Source organism: Melampsora larici-populina (assembly GCF_000204055.1).
Source record: "Melampsora larici-populina 98AG31 unplaced genomic scaffold MELLAscaffold_8, whole genome shotgun sequence".
NCBI lineage: Eukaryota > Fungi > Basidiomycota > Pucciniomycetes > Pucciniales > Melampsoraceae > Melampsora > Melampsora laricis-populina.
The window spans coordinates 491,233-511,693 of record NW_006768772.1 but is presented as its reverse complement, the minus strand read 5'-3'; the positions used below and the strand labels follow the sequence as shown (position 1 = coordinate 511,693).

Sequence of the window (20,461 nt, the reverse complement as noted above, 5' to 3'; positions counted from 1 at the left end):
AAAATCACATAAGGAAACCAACTGTTCAGGTATCATAAAAAAGCACAATCAATAATGTTCAAAGTGAATTGAGGAAAGAAAGGTTATTGAAAATCTTTAATGGAGCGTACCCGATTGGTGCATAACTAGAGATCAAATGAGATCTTGGACTAGAAGACATATGAGGAGCTATAATCAAAAGGGACCAAATCAGAATCAACTCTTCATTTTCATATAGCAATAAGATCTGTTTGAAGAAGATTATAACTAACTAGGAGTCACAAGAAACCAAAACCACCAAGACCGAGTTTGGAAATATTCAATCCACCAATCTTGATCTGGAGCATCGGGCGAACCAGGTAACATATAACCAATTAAAAGTGGAAGACTTAATCCAACTAAAATCATCAAAACGTCGATCGAAAGGTTAAAATGAGATGGCCAAGATCCAAGTTGTGAACTTATCGAATCCAAGTTTGGTGGGCTTTCATTTGGTGATGGGCAGGGGATTTGTGACTTTTTTAAGAGAGATTTAACGAAAGCGTTTTGAATTTGATAGGTACCGATTAAACAAAAAGTGATGATGATTAAATTGAAACCGAGTGACCAAATTGGCAACATGATCAAGAGTACTATTATGATATTATATTAGATTTTTGATCACAACGATGGATGTGGTTAGCGGATTGAGGTTATCGAAGGAATAGAAGCTGAAAGATCAATTCACCATCTCCACGGCTTTGAATGATTCTTTGAGACATTAATAATTGGTTCAAGATCTGATTTTTTTGATTGGATACATAGTATAAGCGAATGATATATAAACTAAGTTTTCAATGAGCAATTCTGCATACCAAGAGGACTACACCTAATTTAATACTACGTCTAATCAATCGAATCGAACTCCATCCTAAGCTTCGTCTAGTTTCGATGGCCAATACCGCCCCACAACCCAGAAGAAAATGGAGAGCAGGTGTACAGACGAGCTTCAAAAAGATTGCAAATCGAAAAATCAGATGGCAATCATGTATCGCAGCCAAAGGGATGAGCTTCAAGTGGATCGACTTACAGTGATGAGGTGAAGAATAAAAGTTGAATGAGGTAAAGGAAAAAAGATATGTTGGTGCCATGATTGAGAGTATTTAGATGATACAGAACCCAAATATTCAGTGGCAGTATCGATGACCTCTTTGAAGAAAAGATTGAGATCGAATGACCATCAGTTTTCTGGAAATGATTTTGAAAAGTGTTAAAAGGTAATACATACGTAAACAAAGAATAAACCCTCTGATCACATCTAATAAAACCAACCGAGTCCTTCTAAAACTAATAGAGTTTTCTGAGCCGATATCTAAACCGAACGGTTCGACTGAAAAATCAACTTCGTTTAATGAGACTGATGTCAAGAAATCAGTTTGATGATTTAAATGTAAGATTAAAGAAGTTGAAAGTTCGTGTGGTTGGATCGAACATAGTTTGTATTGATTTGATGGGCGTTCTTCTTGCTGATGGTTTAATAAAGGTGCTCGTTCTGAAGTTGATGCAACGGCTTCTTGATGTTCCGTTTGTTGAGAATGATCGAGAGAAGTCATGATGATGACACTATGTACGCCATGATACAGTCGATCCTAGAATGGTTGGAAAAAATGAAAAACTCGACTGGAGGCTCAGGTCCGTGCGCTGAGCAGTTACACAGAGATGATGTCGGATACTGGCCTTAACAGACTCTTCGATATCAACCAATGTTTGGACAACTTTCTCAAGATGAAGTTTCGATTCCTTTCATCCTTACTTCGATGTCGATATCTAATCTCTCGACGATGGCCATACCCTTTCACCTATCTCATCCGGTTTTCCTGTTTGTCCCATTCCTCCATCCTCGACTATCAGCCACCAGCTTCAAATCTCTTCAATAACAGCAAAATCACCAAAAACACGATGAACAACCCACCAAACGCTTCACACACCCCCAACAGCGCAGGCACGTTGAACAACAACGAAGCGCCACGATTGCCCAGGCATATCGAGGGCCAATGTGTACACAAGTGGTGAGTTATTTTCGGTTGTCGTCTTTCTTTTAATTTTTATTCTGATTCCTTCAATTGTTTTTTGGTTTTTATTCTGATTACTTCGATTGGTCAGGCCTAGTCCAAATGATCCGACTCAAACAGTGTTCTATCATCAAGCCAGTCGGTGTGAATGGTCTCTGCTACCGGGAATGCCGCCAACACCTCCTAATTTATCGAACCCGATGGGCCCTGGAACTATGACCTTGGGGATGATTAGCCCGTCTCCACAACCAAGAAGCAACGGACTTCCGATGAATCATGGTCTTAGGCGTGAAGATTCAATGGATTCATTGCAGTTCAATCCGACTTGTAGTATGATTGGAGATTCGACTAATCAATCCCGTCCAAGCGCTAATACCAATATCACTCCGATGAATCCCAATCGTCACATCTTGAATCCGAACTTCAGTCCAATCAATCAATCGGATGCGATATTGAATCCTGGTCTTAGACCAAACAGCCAACCTCATCAGGCCCTCAATTCCGGCGTCAGTCGTGGTAATTCCTTTACAAATCCTTTACCCAGCTTGGATTCACCACAGCTGGTCCAAACGCCTCCAAATCGCTTTCAGCAAGTCAGAAGAACCCCTCTGGATGATACATCTCTTGCTTCTTGGGGTTCACAAACCCATGTTTCCGAAACCTCCAACAACTCGAGCTTTGGATTATCTCGAAACCATTTGAACATTCACCAATCTCAAACGTCCGAAATTGTTTTACCCAGTCGCGAGAGCTCTTTAGCTCTGTCTTCAGACAACGAGTCCGATCAAATGGATCCTGCACCTGCGGAATCCGAAGACGCACCCGGGGGTAACATGCCTTGGGAGCCTCTCACTGATGGTGCTAACGATGGTGAGTGTTAGGTCATCAAAATATGTTCAATGGGTTTGATATTGATTAATTGGTGGTTTTCAAACGCAGAACCTTTGGAGCGTGAGATGTGGCTTAAATATGTGGTACATTCAAAACAAGGGGTGGATCCGACTAAAGGACCTAATGTAGCTAAAAACCAAGCTCCAAAAATGTTTACTCACACTTTCAAAGCGCGCAAGTTTCCAATCGATATCAACAATGAATCCTTCTCAGACTTGCAGTCCACTCTATTTGAGTACTCAGACCAGATGGGTAAAAACGCTGCCGGCATCTTCAAAGCGGCCGACTCAACCAACTCGGTTATCTACTTGGCCTACATTCATAGTCACGCTGTGTACAGTAAAGGCCACGAGGCGGAACTCAAATCAGATGAAGATGTGAAGAACTTTTTCCGTGCGCTTGCGACTCATCCGACACGCACCTCGGGAATCGATGTAATGATGGTGGATCCCAACAAGAAGAAGTTGGAGGCTGAAAAGGTAAAGTTGTATATTGATATACATATTGATAACATATCATGAGGCTAACCTATTTTTAATGGCTAATAGAGTCTATCCATTGGCCAACATCAATTACTTGCAAAGAATATCAACAACAATGTCAACACCTCGTTATCCGATCTAGCTCATACCACGCCTGAGGACCCGGCCGACAAGGCCCTGGCAGCCCTAATGTTAAAGTATAGCACCGCCAACAATAACAATGCTGAGGGATGGCGGGTTTATAAACATGACGATGTGACGAAAGTCATGCCCATGAATTTCCAACTCTTACGAATATGGGCAGAAGAAATGGTAAGTGAAATTGAAGAGATTATATGCCTTTGCCTCTGATTAACTGACTCACGATGGATATTCTTTGGAACACTGCAGGTTAAGGATCCAGCGGTAACTGTCGACATCCCGCCAGCCATTGAGGGTTTTGAATGGAGTGACCTCAAAAAACCGGTGGCCTTACAGACACCTCTCACTAGCGTTGAACCTGTTGAACCTGTGATCGATGGCATCAATGACTTCTCACCAATCAGACCCGGAACCATCTCCAAAGCCCAAGGCTATGACATCGTAGTGGATCCATACAAACTCAAGCGCATCAGGACCCATGCCACAATGGATGACTACATGGCCTTTGCGGGAGTACGAGTTGGCAAGGTTAACGAAGCAGTTCAATTACTGTTAGACAACGACATAGAGCGTTTCAATGCGTTTTTGTATCCCGAAGAGACCGGCTTGAAAGACATCATGGATATGGGAATCAAACGTGGTACAGCAATGAGACTTATGAATTCGGCCCGTCGCTTTTATCAACACCTCATCGAAGACGAGATCAATAACCCCAGAGAACCTTTCAATTCAAGCATGTGCTTTTAATTCAACTTGTGTGAACCTTTCAACTTTGATTGATCAATCAAAGGCTTTGATTGATACTCATGTCGATTTTAACTTGGAAAATATCCTCGCACCATTCTCAATACATGAATATTAGAGAATTTATCTGTTATCTGATACTGGAACATCCTTCAAACATGAAAAGGTTTCCCAAATATAGGATGCGTAGGATTAAAAAATAACTCTTACGCTATTTGTCTCCCTCCCATTTATGATTCCCCTTTCCAATAAAGTGATTCGTAGTTTGTCTCTCCATTTATAACACACATATCAGTGTTTATCATGTAGTAGCTCTACGTTTATAAAACCCCCAAAAAAGTGTTTTGCTGTCCCTTTATTATTAAACCCAAAAAAAGTGTTTCGCAAAGTTATTGAAATTAAAGTCCTATTGTTCATACATCACAACGTGGTGATCGATATGTGCCCTGCGAGACAACACCTAAGTGAGTGAGCTTTGTTCATAGGTGATCGGGAATCACCTATGAACTATATTAAATATAAGTTGGAGAATAAACTACAAGAACTCGATTAGATCTTTTATTTTATCTCTTGATGCGATCAAGATAAAATAAAAGATCTAATCAAGACATATTGCCAAGATGTTTCCCGGCGAAAAGAACATCAGACCAGATGTGTTTTCGTTTTCACACTTTGATGGCACACAAGCGGTTTAAACACTAATGGACCAAGATCTTTGTGGATCATAATTTCAAAAACAATTTTAATGAAAAACACAATCTAGATCATGCGACAACATTATCTAATAAGAAAGAACAATCAAAGTATGTTTCTTACTATCAAATCATTCACAAATTTTATGATCTGAACCGAGACAGATAAAACAAAAAGGAAGAACATTATTTAATTTTGGTCTAATGAATCAAAGACCAAAAAAAATTCATGACTTGACAAATCATATCAAATCAAAAGCATCTCATGGATGCCGTTGAAAAACAACGTAAACAAGTTAACAATTTTTTTCTTTACTTGAGGATTTCAAAAAAATAACACGATAACAATGATTTTTTTTTCTTGACTTCTTTTTGAAAAGGAAACCAAACGATAACTAACAACGTTAACGACGTAAAGTGGAAAAAAAATGATTGAGTGGAAGATGTTTATCAAAACATCTTGCAAAATGTCATGATTCAAGAGATCATCAATGATTATTGATATTAATCCCGCTCCAATTAAGCACCTGTTGTATACCCAAAAAAAGATTATTAAATCTTGAAATATATTTCATTTGAAATGACGAGATAATATTAATGTGGATTACTTACAAGGCTAAGGTGGAAATGGTTGATTATATCGATCCCAATAAAACTGGGTTACATAACCGCTGGATACAATCAGTGGCTGCATAAGAGGTCTTGTCATCACTCTGCCAGCAACACCAAGTATATACCTACATTTATCATTCTCGTAACGCCATCGTTGCTCGCGTTGTAGTCGCTTTTTCATACAATTGAAAGCTTTCTCAATCGGATTCAAGTCGGGTGAGTACACAGGCAAGTAAATTAACAAAATGCCTTTCTCTCTACATAATTCTTCAATCTTCCCACCATGATGAATCTTTGCATTGTCTAAAATCAGAACCGACTTTGGCGCAGGGTATGGATTCATAACGGGAAGCTGATGAAACAGATTATAATGTCATCAGTATCATAATTCAATCTAACAAATCAGGATGCCGAGACATACCAGTTTACGAGCTAGGAAAAGTTCTACGTGAACACGCTCAACCGGCCCTTTCACTACAGTCCCCGCGATCATCCCTTGCTTGCAAACAGCAGGCAGAATGGTCCAGTGATCATTCTCCTGGTAGCGAGTGGCACGGACTGTGCGAGTACCCGTTGGTGCCCAGCTTTTTTTTCTTGTAGCATCTCGTCCAACCACGCCGGATTTGTCTACACATGTATATTCATAAACAAGGTCAGTTAGTAAAGGTAAGGACAGTGAGTGTTTCAAAAGTCGGTGAACACCCACCGATAAAAACCAAATATTCCCCCGGGATATTGGCAATTCGCCTAACAAACTTTACACGCTCCGCCAGGGATTGTTTCTGGTGAACTCCTCGTGTGACAAGCAAGGATAAACCGAGTCGGGTCTTGAGTGTGTGAGAAATTGTTGACCTTGAAATATCGAGGCCGGTGATCTGAAGGAGGCGACTTTGAATCTCATCGAGGTATAAAGAAGGCTCATGGGTAATTATGTCTTTCAAGAGCAAGAGGTGATCGTCAGATAGAGCGTGTGGTTGGCCTCGTGCTCCGTATGTGGCCGGATCTGCAATAACTCGATTGGTGCGGATAAATAAAGCCTTCCATCTTGCAAATGAATTGTATGAGATCTTGGTTCCAAGAGTTTGGTTGATGTAGGTATGACTGTGGCCTTCGATAGCCATTCGGATGGCTACAGACTTGAGGTCCTCAGAATAATGTCGAAACGGCATGATTTGACGGTTAGCGATTATGAAAACGGGCAGAGAAACGGCGGATGGATGGCTGGGAGAATAAGAAAGAGCCATCAAAAGGGGGGGGTCGCCAAAATAGCGGTGGCCATCGTCGTGTTCCAGAGCTGTCAAAAGAAGGATGAGTGAATGATTCCTTTGACACACCTCCTCTGTGCACTAATGCTCAGCACGGACCCCAACCTCAACTCGACCTCGACTCAAACTGACACCTCCTCTCTTGAAACGTCACCCTACAGCTGCGCGCACGGAGCTGTGCTTCCAGTCAAGTTTTTCATTTTTTCCAACCATTCTAGGATCGACTGTACAAATTTACCGTCGAGTTTATGTACAGTCGTTCCCAGATTTCTTGGAAATTTTCCAAATTTCTGGAAAACTCGAGTGGCCGGCCGGGTCCGTGCGCTGTCCAGTAGTGTGACATGTAGGGAGAGATGCCAAATTTCTAGTCGAGGTTGGTCTGTCAATTCCTTCCTCTCATCCTAGTTCAGCTGTTGTTCTTTTGACAAGTCTGGAACACGACGATGGCCACCCCAATTTCCTCGAGTATACCCCACCCAGGTCTTCTTTCCTACTCGTCCCATCCATCAGCTCAATTTCACAGCTCAATTTCACCATCCAAATCCCTTGAAACATGCCTTTTTCAGGGCACTCACACGCCCATATCAACCAAACGCTTAAGACAAAAATCTCTTACAATTCATTTGCCAGATGGAAGGCATTATACATTTGGACCAACCGGGTTATCTCCGATCCGGCGACTTACGGACAAAGAGGGCAACCTCACGCTCTAAGGGATGATCATCTGCTCATATTGAAAGACATCATAACTCACTCGCCTCATTTGTATTTGATGAGATTCAAAAACGCCTCCATCAAATCACCGGCCTGGATATCAGTAGATCCACGATTTCCCGCGCACTCAAGTCAAGACTCGGGTTATCCTTATTGCGGGTTAAGTTTGTACGTCGTATTGCAAACATCCCAGGGGAATACTTGGTCTTCATCGGTGAGGTTGACTTTCACTTGCTCTGACCTGATCCTTCAACTTCTTCTGACTTCTTTCATTTTCTCACATTGTGATGTAGACAAATCTGGCGTGGTGGGACGTGATGCCACCAGGAAGAAGAGCTGGGCCCCTACAGGCACTCAAACTGTCCGTGCCACTTGGTACCAAGAAAACGACCACTACACAATTCTTACTGTGGTCTGTGAGCAAGGGATGATTGCAGGCACTGTGGTTAAAGGCCCAGTGGAACGAGTACATGTGGAGCTTTTCCCAGCTTGGAAGCTGGTGAGTTCTTAATCTGCTGTTGTAAACAATCCAGTTATGATTCTAATGTCATCTTTGTGTGCTGGTCCAGCTGCCGGTGATGAATCCATACCCTGCTCCCAAGTTGGTGCTCATTTTGAACAACGCCAAGATCCACCACGGCGGGGAGATAGACCAGTTATGTCAAGATAAGGAACTCTTATTAATTTACTTACCTGCTTATTCCCCAGACCTAAATCCAATTGAAAAGGCTTTCAACTGCATGAAGAAGAAATTGCAACACAAACAACGCTGGCGGTATGAACACAATAAAGGTGCTTATCTTATGGGAGTAGCCGGCAGAGTCATGACAAGACCGTTGATGCAGCCCCTGATATTTTCTAGTGGGTATGTGACCCAATATTATTGGGACTGCTACAATCAACAGTTCCCCAAATACCAGAAGGCCAGGTAAGCAACTGGGATAGATGATGATTTTTCGACTCAACTCGTGCGTTCATTAGGGATCGATGTTTATGTAAACTTTTTATTTCCCCAAACATTAGTTACATGAAGAATATTATTTAGAATAGTAGAACACAGATGATTTTAGGGATTTTATACATGTGTTATCATTCAAGTTAAAGGTAAACCGTGTTCGCCGGCAAAACCTGATTAAACTCCCAATCCCTACTACCAATTTCCAGGTTTACACGTTCAACAGATTTAACCTGATTTCCACACGCCTCACCCATTGTTTCCTCATTCCTTTCATCAAATTGATTCTTCACCACCTAACAAACTACCAATCTTCACACTATCCTCTCACTTGCCGCAAATCAGACCACCCAATCAAAGTACTTATTTACGTATTTACAAGATAAAGAACCAGATGAAATTATACATCTTTCAAAATCCGAACCAACAAAGACCAATCCATTTAAACAAATCACCTTCAACTTGAAACTTAAGCACCAATGAACTTCCTTCGATCTCATTCTTCTCGAAATCAACCAGATCCCCAAACCATTCCAGAATTCAATTAGAGACATTCATCAAATCAACTAGAAGACGTACAAGATCACTTCCAGGCAAAGTACTTTCAAATCAATTAAATCAATTGAGGAATTTGAAGTTGAATTTTCTGTATTTTCTGAATTTGTAACCTTGCTCAGCAGTTTGTTTACCTTCAAACTTCTTGTCATTGAAGATATACCAAGCACAGACCACTCTCAGCAAAAACACTACAATTCATTTAACTCTCAAGGTAACAGGTCATCTCAACCCCTACCAACACACAAAGATCAGACCATCCTTCGATAAATCTGTTCCAATCGAATTCCCTTTCAAATGACTTCACCATCCAATCTGAATTTACATTCAAGACGTAATGGATCTTCATCTGTTACCACAGCTTTCAATCAATCGGTCTCTCACGGGGAATGACAATCCACCACTGTCTCTCCTCCAGCTAATTCTGGTTATTTCGCCAGTGGTAGTAAAAGTAGACAAGCGTACATCATTCTATCTTTTCTTGACCACAAATCAAACAATCAACTGAATATTTTTGTTTCCTCGAAAGCTTTTTCACAGCCTGCTATCAATCCACTCACCTCTTTTCATATGGAATCCACTGTTACTTGATTATTGATCGCAACTAAGCAGCTACTTGAAAGTCTCACTGATCGGTTGCATGGTAGGAATGATAAAAGTGGTGCATCTGATATTCACATGAGATTAGGGAATGAGTTTAATGCTGCAAGTCTAGCATTCTCCAAGGAAGATATCGATATGGAGTTAGTCAGAATCATCTCCATCTGCTCCCTAAAGTCCTATTTAGTCTTCTCGGGCATTGGTCTGATGATTGCATCATCTTTTAGTTTTGTATCACTATCAGTGATTTAAATTTTGGTTTCAGACGATTTGTGAAATTCTCTTGACGCAGCATCTACCTCAAATACAACCGATTGTAGTACATTTAGTTCAAGGGTGAAAAACCAAACGATCAAAATGCAGGGCAGCTAAACAAGAACACGAAGTCGCCCGGGCTCATACTTCTATAGGTTATATTCCTAATCGACCTCATGGTCTTGAAAATCTTACTCATGACTATCCAACTGGAGCTTATACGTCTTCTGTTCAGGGTATTGCTGTTATTTGAACTATCTGAGGTCAAAAGTCGAGAAGATCTTTGGAGAAGTGCAGTCAGCTCTTCACCTAATGCTCAAGACTTTCACCGATCATCACGACCAGCAAGTCCTGGACTACATTCAGCTTCACAATTACCTATGGTTCAGTCCGGTCCATCAAAATCACATGAACCCAGCCAAATCCAAAATCCCAGTTGAAACAACTGACCCTGAATCTTCTACTGAAACCTCTTTCAAGTCGCGAGGTGCATCTGTCAATCGAGTATGTAGTACAAACAGTGAATGAATTTTCAATACAATTTTTGGGTCCATTTCCTAATTTTATCGCAATCAAAGCTATTGTGAAACCCATTGAACTTAGGTTTAGGTATCATCTCGATAGTCAAAGATCGACCAATTGATTAGAGAAGGTAATTGTAAATGTCAACCTTTTGAATTGGTTCTAGGTTTCATTCACTTAACTCATTGCTCAGTTCGGTTGTTTTGGATAGCCCGAACAGTACTTTGATCAGATACTTGATTGAATAAAAGAACACGAAAGTTTTGTACAAAAAGCCCAAAACCTAATGAATATCAATGGATATAACCATTTAGATGCAATGGTAAGTTCAACAACACAAATCTACCACAACAAGAAGAGTTAAACTGAATTCAGGAGTTTTTTTCCTCTCAGACTGGGTCTTCAAGTTTCTTAATTGAAATGATCAAAAAGAAATCAAAACAAGATATACCATATATATTAGAAATTAAACCAATCTTAGCGCATGTGATTTAGAGATCAATTGAATTTGATATATCTATTAAAGACAGAGGGTTTCGACCAATTCAAAATTAATTCAAGACTATAATTTGAAATATTTGGGAGTTTTGAATGTGCCTGAATCATACGGATCGATTGGATAAATCAGATCTTCAGTATCAGTACAAGTTGAAGGAAATGAAAGTAACATGGGGATTGGTCAAGTTGCAGTTTTGAAATAAGTTAAGGTTTTTGTTAGTTGTGAAGTGTCAAGTGTATTTAAACATCGGAATGATGGTTTTGTAAGTCATTCTTTCTTACATTCATCGAACTCAAATTTAATTGATTTTGATGTTGATTCTTTTTTGGCTTCGTTTTATGTTTAATTATTTGATGAAATTGAAGTAAAAAAATCTAGAAGTTTCTGGAGAATGAATAAAATAGTCAAAGAAATTGGTTCAAGTAAAAGTTCTGAATCAATTTTTGAACAACTTATTGAGAGATTTGATTGTTGTTTAAAAATATGTGAAAGTGTGACTATAGGTTCAATCAGAGTTCTTTCACTAGAACTTGAATCATATTTTTCAAAGTAAGTTCTGAAAAATGAATTCTATTTCCTCAATTTTTGAAATGGATGAAGATATTTGAACCATTAATTGCAAATTTTTGTTTTGTTTGTTTTGTTGTTTTGTTTGATTTCTAGCCAATGGGATTTAGAACCCAGTACTACCACCAAAGAAGAACAAGAAAGTTCACAGAATCAAACTTATCACCCAAATTATTTGGACCATTCACAATCTGGACTCATTCAATTAATTCAATAAGTATATCGATTCATAAAAGAAGAGAAAAGTCAAAAATCATGTTTGTTGTAATTTAATTTTGAAGAGACCTATTTTAAACAGGATGGGATTTGCTTCTTTAACTTTAGATGGAGGTCATCAGTCAAATTTTGATGTTGAAAATAGTTGGATTAATACGATAAAATAAAACTTAAACATTTGTGAGATCTGTTGGAGAAGATCATTTAATGCTATTGAATTCTTTCTCTCCAGGAAGTAGCTCAAATAATCAAGGTGAAAGGAAATGTAATATTATTATTAAAGTTTGTGAAGTCTGTTTTGATGACAAGAAAATCAAGGATTACAAAATTATGAACATAGAGTTTGGGATTGATGTGATGGTATGAGTAAAGATAAGGTTTGTGCTGCTTTAAGAAGAAGACCTGAGTGTTGGAGATGATTCAAAAAAACAGCTTGATTTCTATGTATGATCATTGGGCTTTTTTTGTGAAGTTTGGAAGAGTTTATCAATTATGTGAATTCCAATTATGTAGGGTGTCTTTTTGGTTTTGTAAGTAAAACGGTTTTCCTTATACATATTATTATATAAGGAAAGGTCCCAGGGTGGGTGGTGGATCAAATAAATGCTCATAAGAGAATGGTGACAATCTGCTGAATTAGCAAACATGATTCATTCATGCGGCTCCCGCCGCTGATTAGGGCTAGTCCTTTTATTAAATGAAAACCCCATTTGTTTCCCTTGTTAAATTGAAAATTAACTTTTAAGATAAGTATTTTATACATGTGTGATCCTTTGATTTCAAATATTTAAACCTCTATCTTTTTCCATTTTTATAAAATCTGTTTATTTTTAAAAATTATAAAGAATTTGTCATTGTAAAATGGCGGATACAGATTTGGTTTCAGTTAAAATGTTTTCTTTGATTTTTGATTAACATAAAAAAACATCACAAAAATTATATTTGGTGGAATCAATCTATATTTTATCTTGGATAATCATAAATGAATTGTTTGGTTAATTTTGATAAAGAAATGGAATAACTTTAAGTTGGTCTTGTGATTTTCAACATGGACTCTTTCAAGATATGCAACTTTTGTGAGTCATATTTGGGAGTTTCAACTTGATCGAAGAAGGGAGAATTCAACCTTGCGGTCAAATTTCCTCATGGTCATTTTGTACTGAGATGAAATTGCATATAAACAAAAAATTCAATCTTTGAGTAGGCATTTTCGTACTTTACAAGATTTAAAATCATATAAACCAAATAATATCATTAATTGATATTGAATTGGCGTTCTGCACCAGATTGACTCATTACAAATGCCCCAACATTAATATTTCACAAGTTGACTTATTCAACTTTGCAAATATTTGGCAAAGATTAACCCAAAAGGTGTTATAGAAATTTGAAACTTTCTATAACACTTCTTTGGCAAGAGTTATAGAAGATGCCCATTTGTTTTCAATTGTGTTGCGTGTATATATATAAACATTTTCACTCTAACATATGGAGCAGAGTTGCAGTGGGTAAGACAAACGACAAGATAACAACCAGCATTGTAGCAAAGAGACAAGAAACTAATTGATTGGTCAGCAAGAAGACAAACAAGAAAAAGGGGGCAATATCAAGAAACAAGACAATCATGTATGTATGTATAACACAAGTTTTTCAAAAGTGCATTACAAATAATCCAGAGGACATCATTTCTTTGGATTCGCGTTTGATAACGCTCTGAGCTAAAACAAGGACTATTTGATTTGAGTAAGTGAACGTGGCCTAAATCGGATGCACCCATTGATGCCTACAGCTCCATGCTAGAAGTGAAACATTCTTTCAGATTATTGATTTCATCGTTAATCAGGTGTCAATAAAATCAGTGTGCCGAGTTCATGAGCCTCATGGCAGTCCCACGTGTGATGCCCAATTCGATAAGGTCCTTCAAGCCGGTCTATTCAGGGTAAAGAAATGCATAAAATTGTTCTATATCATGTTCTGATAGTAACTTCACAGCTGTGTCAATCTTGGGGCCACGGACACCCGCAAAAGCCATGTATTTGTTCATGGTGGCATACGTCCGGATGTGTTCAAGTTCATCCAGGTCTATGACTAAAGTAAGGTTGTCCAATCGTGTTTGTAATATTAGGAGGGGCTGGAGGGAACCCACAAATTCTCTTGTATTTGCACCGGCTGGCCTGATGATAAAAGACCATATGGCCCAGGTTTTGGGGACTCTCCCTGATCATTCAATTTAGTCAGTAAGAAGTAACCAGAGTCATAGGGACAAAGACGGAAAAATACTCACCATTGGTGAGCACATTGGCCTTCAATGTGTCTTGGTGGAAACTGTGCAGACTTGTTGCTGTTCAACAAGCCTGCACTATTTGTCGCTTGGGGTGTGAGAGGGTGTAAAGGAAACAATGGATTCATGACCATAAACTGGGTGATTTTGCTGAATTTCTTGCGGTTGGAAGCTGGTATCTGATGGTTGAGGCTAGTTGAATTGCATGGGGAGGAAAGCGCAATAAACAGTTAGGAAAACGGGGTCCCCTATGAGGGAAAGAAGTCAATATTGAATCCCATATCAAAAGTTCTGCTTGAGAAAGTTGTCCAAAGCCAAGCTAAATCAAACTCCATGTCATATGTAGAGTCTGACATCCTCTCTTTGCTACTTACAGAGCGCACAGACCTGGTTGGCCACTTTAGTTTTTCAGAAATTTGGAAAATTTCCAAGATATCTGGGAACAACTGTAGAAAATTATTTCCAGGCCCTTGCTATTTGCCGCACCAACGCGCTCCATGTACATACATAGGCGTAGGGTTTTCCTATGCCTACATGGATTTTTCCCACGCTTTTACGCCTACATTGAGGATATAGGCGCAGAAATAATTGAGGATACACCTACATCCTCTGTAGATGCGCCTACATTTGAAATTCTGAATGTAGGCGTCAGTTCCCTACACCTACATTTGAAATGTGACCTGTAGACCTGGCTTTCTTACACCTACATTTCAAATTGCAAATGTAGGTGTAGTGGTCATATGCCTACAGAGATGAAATAAGGATATTGGAGGACAGGACAACCATTTTGAGCTGTAATGAGGATATTGGAGGACAGGAAAACAATTTCAAGCTGCAATGAGGATATTGGAGGACAGGAAGCCCATTTCAAGATGCAAAGAGGATATTGGAGGACAGGAAGCCCATTCTCCAATATTCTGATTTCATCTCTGTAGGCATATGAACACTACACCTACGTTAGAAATTTTAAATGTAGGTGTAAGAAAGCTAGGCCTACATGTCAGATTTTGAATGTAGGCATAGGTAACTGACCTGAACTGACGCCTACATTCAGAATTTCAAATGTAGGTGTCATTTCAGTACGCCTACAGAGGATGTAGGTGTATCCTCGATTATTTCTGCACCTACATGCGCAATGTAGGCGTAAAAGCATGAGAAACATGTATGTAGGTGCAGTTTTTTGTGTGCCTATATGGTTTGTGTTGGTGCAGCAAATAGCAACAGCCTATTTTTATTCACAAAATTCCAGAAAATTTCCTAAACTCCTGAGTTTGGTAAACAAGAGATGTTATAGAAAAGGGGCTTTCCCAATTTATTCCTACAACAAGATTATAAGGCAACATCATAGTTCAGGCACAAAAATATTGCACTACAAGCACTATGACATTTGGTGCCCACACAAAGTCACCAGATTAAGATTTTGATTTGTTAGGTGCTGAGATGCTTTGAAAGGATTACTTTCTTGCCTTTCTTGGACTTGTATAACTGATATTCTCTTCTAATGTCACTATATTTGCTTTGAAAGTAAGTTCTTACATTTCAAATCTTGCAAATTTATTGACTCGGAGTCAGATATCATAGGATGTATATGCAAGAACAAAATGTTCCCAATTTGCCAAAATAGGGGCAATTCTGTATGCCTGTTTATAATCACAATGTTTTGATACAGTACACCCACTTTGGTGAAAAAAAGTTGCATTAATAATTTAATGCGACTCTTACGGTGAGAAACTTTCTCATTGTGTGTGTATATGTAAAATTGCATAACACTCCGTTTTTTGGGAACATTTGGTAAACAGGTAAGTACAGAAGCCAAGACAGGAGGCCCCGCCACCTGTTTTTAATTTTCAATTTTCAATTTTCAGTTTTGAATTTCGACTCTCAAAACTTGATTTTTGATCTTTCCGTCACATCAACAACCATATTTATTTTGAACTCTACCTACAATTGCACTGCCAATCTCTCTACACTCAAGCTCCTGAATCTAAACTCACCACCCACTCGGAATCATCTGTTCTCTCAAAAAGACATCAAATCATGACACACATCAATGATGTTTGTGATGAGGTACTTGAGCCCATCCTTACCAGGTACTGCAAAGAGCATCTATCACAGGCTACAATGATAGACAGTCTTCTTAACAAACACCACATTCACGCTCCTTTGCGAACCTTGCAGCGTGTTCTCCAGTACTTTGAGCTTACGAATCCGTCTATACCATTGACTGCTGAACAAAAAGAACAAGCTTATCCCTTTATACTCCAATACTATACTCTCGGAAGGACGAAATTGGAAGCGAAGTGTGCAATCAACAATACCTATGATATACCAATCAATCATTACATTTAATCCCAAAGGCACTTTGCTTACAAAACTCAACAAAATCCACCAATAGTGCAATTTTTGAGTTTTGTCCATGGTCAGAAACCTTCTACACTGTGAATAGCTGTGAATCAATTTGCATTCACCATATTAAAACATTTCAAACGCAAGCATCTACCCGATGTCTCATATCTCCCCACCCCAACCTTTCGGAAAACAATCAATATTACTTTGGATGGCACACAATGGCACACTCAAACAACAATTATTGGCAGGAGGCAACGGAATTCAGGCTGCTCCGTAAGTCAAGCTCATTATTTCTTCCTCCTCAGTTGTTGGCACGTTTCACCCAGCTGATATCCTCAATCTCATCTTCAAAATTGCGGAGCTTTGGTATGTCCCAAAACTAAGAAATTTATCACAGAAGAGCTCAGGGTACGCTACAAGTCTTGGAATATGAAAACACTTTGGCCGTTGGCAAAGCGGAAATGACATGTGTCATCTCTCTGTACTCTTAACACTAGATTTTTCCTCAATTACATATTCTATATCATTTTCCAGAAATCAGTGCACATCAAGGATCCGTTGTGGAGAGCAAAATCCATCTTTTTTTGCTCTCTTTTTTATACAACTCAAGGCATACTTTTTTCTCACATGGATGACTCTAATTATCATGGTCACATTCAAATATAAAGTTGTATATTCATTTAGAAAGATCACAAATTTTATATAGGTGGTTAAATAATAACTACATACTACATAAATTACTAGGTGGAGTTGATCATAAAGTTAGTCGAGATAAATTGAGAAAGTGGACAGTAAAATAACATAATAGCATAAACAATCATATTAAAATAAAGAAAAGTACCCCAGTACTATCACGCATTCAGAATCGAGGGAAAGTGGAGAAGAGTTTTAAGATGGACAAAGGAGGTGAGAAGAATAAAACAAAGCTAAACATTGAATAGGGGAATACTGAAGCAGTCGAGCACGAGGAGGTGACAAGAAGCAATTAGTATCAGTATTTTATAACAGAAAACAAAAGTAATATATATAAAAAAAAGCACGTACCGCTAACTGAACCACGAGTGGACCGAGAAGATCAAGATAAAAGGGGAGGATACAGCTGGGAGATGCAGATCGATCGATCAATTTCTAGAAAGTGTGTTCGAGATAGAAAATATATAAATCAAAATAGATAAGCGTCAGTAAAACTCTAAAAGAAGAAACAAGATTGAGAGAATAACTTACAGTACAAGGTTAAAGTCGAATTTGTGAGAGAGAGATAGAAATGAAGATCGAGATTGAGAGGGATTAGAGATGGCAGCGAAATCGAAATTGATGGGTACCTAGAAGGACGATTGAGGGGATCTAAAAGAATCAGATCAATTCAAATCAAGAAGAATAAATGAAGGAACAAACTTACGAGATATTCACAGCCAAGAAAATCTAAATTAGGAAGATTGCGTGATTTAGTAATTGATGTTGAAACAAGTTGAGATCAAAATTAAGTTGGTATAGTGGAGATGGAAATTAGTACACTCAAGATCGAGGTGGATAGATGGTGTTCTAGAGTGGTTGAAGTTGAAAGTCAAACAAGGGTCCTAATTGAAATTGAAATGGAGATTTAAGCAAAGTGATGATTCAAGGATGAGATAGTAGAAGAAGAGAAGAGAAACTGAACTTACATTTTAAATCAATGGTGTGAAGATCAAGACGAGGTGGGGAGTAAGTGGAAGTGAGGTGATCAAGATAGAAGCAGTACTCAGGCGTGGAAAGGAAGGAATCAAGAGATAGTTAGTGATAAGAAAAAGGATGAGCAAGAAGAATGAGATACTCACTTGAATTAAATGTGAACTTAATTGAAAATCGAATGAGAAAGGCTTGACGAGATTTGAGCAGGGTTGAGCTCGATCGAAGTAAAGAGGTGGGATCAAGGAAATGAAGTAAAAGGGGGGGGTGTTCGCGTTTGTTCGTTCGAGGGGGGGGAAGTTTTTTTTCTTTTTTTTGATTCATCTAGAAAGAAAGAAACAAATCGTTGTTTTAAGAATTAGAAGTCTCTGAGTGATTGATTTTAAAAGCGTTAGCAAATTATCGAGAGTGTTTTTTTCTTTTAGGGCCCGTTTGGTTGCCCGAGATTATCACATACTACAGTAAAAGCGTACTGCATTAATGGACCTGAAACTACCGTAAAAGTCTCAACTCACAATTAATCGTGAGTTGAGAGGTAATGGGTGGTTTTTAAAAATAATCGTTTGGTAGCTCAGAACTACCATCACAAAATCGATTCAAGAGGAAATGGTGCAACAACGGTTTTGGTGAGACAACCAAAACCCAGTGCTCAGAGAATCAAGATCATGCAATGCACTCTCCTCAAGAGATAATCACTGCTTTGTTGGTCAAAAGCATGCTTGATTGTCACTTGGTCACTTCGTCTCGCACAAGTCTCTTGTTATAGTCTCATCACACATTGTGTATTGTTGAGATCATGTTTACCATCATTTCATCTTCCTACAATGCTGGCTTATCTCATGTAATACATCACCAGATTCATGTGATTTCAAATCACAAAAGTCATCTCAACATCTCTTCAATTGCTCTGGTAAGATTTGAAACCAAAATAAATCATAACCCTCATGGATCTGCTCAATGACGTGGGGAAATCGAGGAAGTGATTGAAGATTTGATGAGGTGAATCAAAAGCAGCATTGGAGAGAAGATGAGAGTTGAGATGAGTTGGAACGAAGATGAGATAGGTGTGTCCAAAGAACTGATGAGGTTGATCGGAGATGAAATGGTATCAAAGATAAGTTGATCAAAGACGTGATGAAGTTGAAGAATCAACGCAGTGATAGAAGTTGATACGTACCAGAGTCGAAGTTGAAGAAGTCTTGATCAAGTTGATGTGAGGTTATGTGAGATACATGGGTGATGTACATGGTGGTGAGCTGTGGTGAGGCGAAGGCAAAGAAGGGCAAAGAGGTGAATTTTTGACAAGCACCCTTATCACGTACGGAATTATTCCGATGATAATTGGAAATAAACTCAAAAAAGAGTTTACAGAATTAATACAGATTATGAGATTATTGAACAAATAATGTTGTACAATAATCTGTGTTTTTGGGCTACCAAACAGTGAAAAAATAGTTGCAATTATTTTACTGTGGTATTGGCATAATCGCAGTAAAATAATCGCAACCAAACGGGCCCTTAAGAAAATTCAAATTAAATCAATAAAGTGTTCTTGTTTGAAGTGTTTTGAAGTCTTGAGCTTTGTTTGACTGTTGTCTTTAAGCTTAACTAATCCTAAAATTGAATAAGTTGGGTGCTGGTGTTCTTTAGTTTATTGAATCATTGGAATCCGTGGTTGCTGAGCTGGGTCAAGGATTAGATAGTTTTTTTTTTTTTTTTTTTGCTACATTTCACAATACGTGAAAGGCCTTTACACAGACCTAGCCTGGATCCTTGGTTCAAACCCCATATAGGTCTCAGGTTTTTTCCTTAAAGATATTTTTTTTTTTAGTAGTTCCGCTAAAGATTAAAATTGGATTTAGAAGTGGTTATTTCTTAAGTTTCATCTCTGTCCTCTTATATTTTATCTAGGTTTTTTTTATTTTTGTTCAATTATTTTTATTATTACAAGTAGTAAAAAAATTACGCCTAACTCGAAACTCACATAGGTTTGTGTTAATTCTGTGTGTACAGTGAGGTAGTGTATTGTTGGACTCCGCCAGTTCTTGCAGATTTTTTTTAGTAATATTAAAATACTGTTAAGGATTATCATTGTGAAGTTATAAAAATTGTTAGAGAATTGCTTCCGTGATATTTTTTATTTTTTTGAACTTTTTATTTCAAGGGTGAGGGCAGTCTACAATGATCTTAGTTTCATCCGCGTGGTTATTCTTTCTGCGCGGTGATTCATCCCCTCTCCGGCTCAGCCTACGCCACACAGCGTAGGAGTTCTACACCGTTCGGAGCCTAATTCATACATATATCTGCAGAATCTTCACAATTCCTGTACTTCAAGCTTCTCCATCTGATGTGATTGAATTCCCGACTTTCAATCAGACATTATTACCAACAGATAACGGAGAAAGGTACAGTGTGATAATGTGTTT

General features: G+C 38.5%; 2 protein-coding genes across 2 annotated transcripts; one reads left to right on the top strand and one right to left on the bottom strand.

The window, feature by feature from the left end:
- Positions 1-1,917: 1,917 nt before the first annotated feature.
- On the top strand, positions 1,918-4,291 carry MELLADRAFT_61049 (uncharacterized protein; the record flags this gene model as incomplete). Its single annotated transcript, XM_007407291.1, has 5 exons — positions 1,918-2,027; positions 2,122-2,900; positions 2,970-3,400; positions 3,470-3,715; positions 3,794-4,291. The coding sequence occupies 5 exons, from the start codon at positions 1,918-1,920 to the stop codon at positions 4,289-4,291; spliced, it is 2,064 nt and encodes a 687-aa protein (XP_007407353.1).
- Positions 4,292-13,670: 9,379 nt separating this feature from the next.
- Positions 13,671-14,149, bottom strand: MELLADRAFT_104051 (uncharacterized protein; the record flags this gene model as incomplete). Its single annotated transcript, XM_007407052.1, has 3 exons — positions 13,671-13,828; positions 13,887-13,957; positions 14,025-14,149. 3 exons carry the CDS (start codon positions 14,147-14,149, stop codon positions 13,671-13,673), a joined length of 354 nt encoding a protein of 117 aa, XP_007407114.1.
- Positions 14,150-20,461: the final 6,312 nt, after the last annotated feature.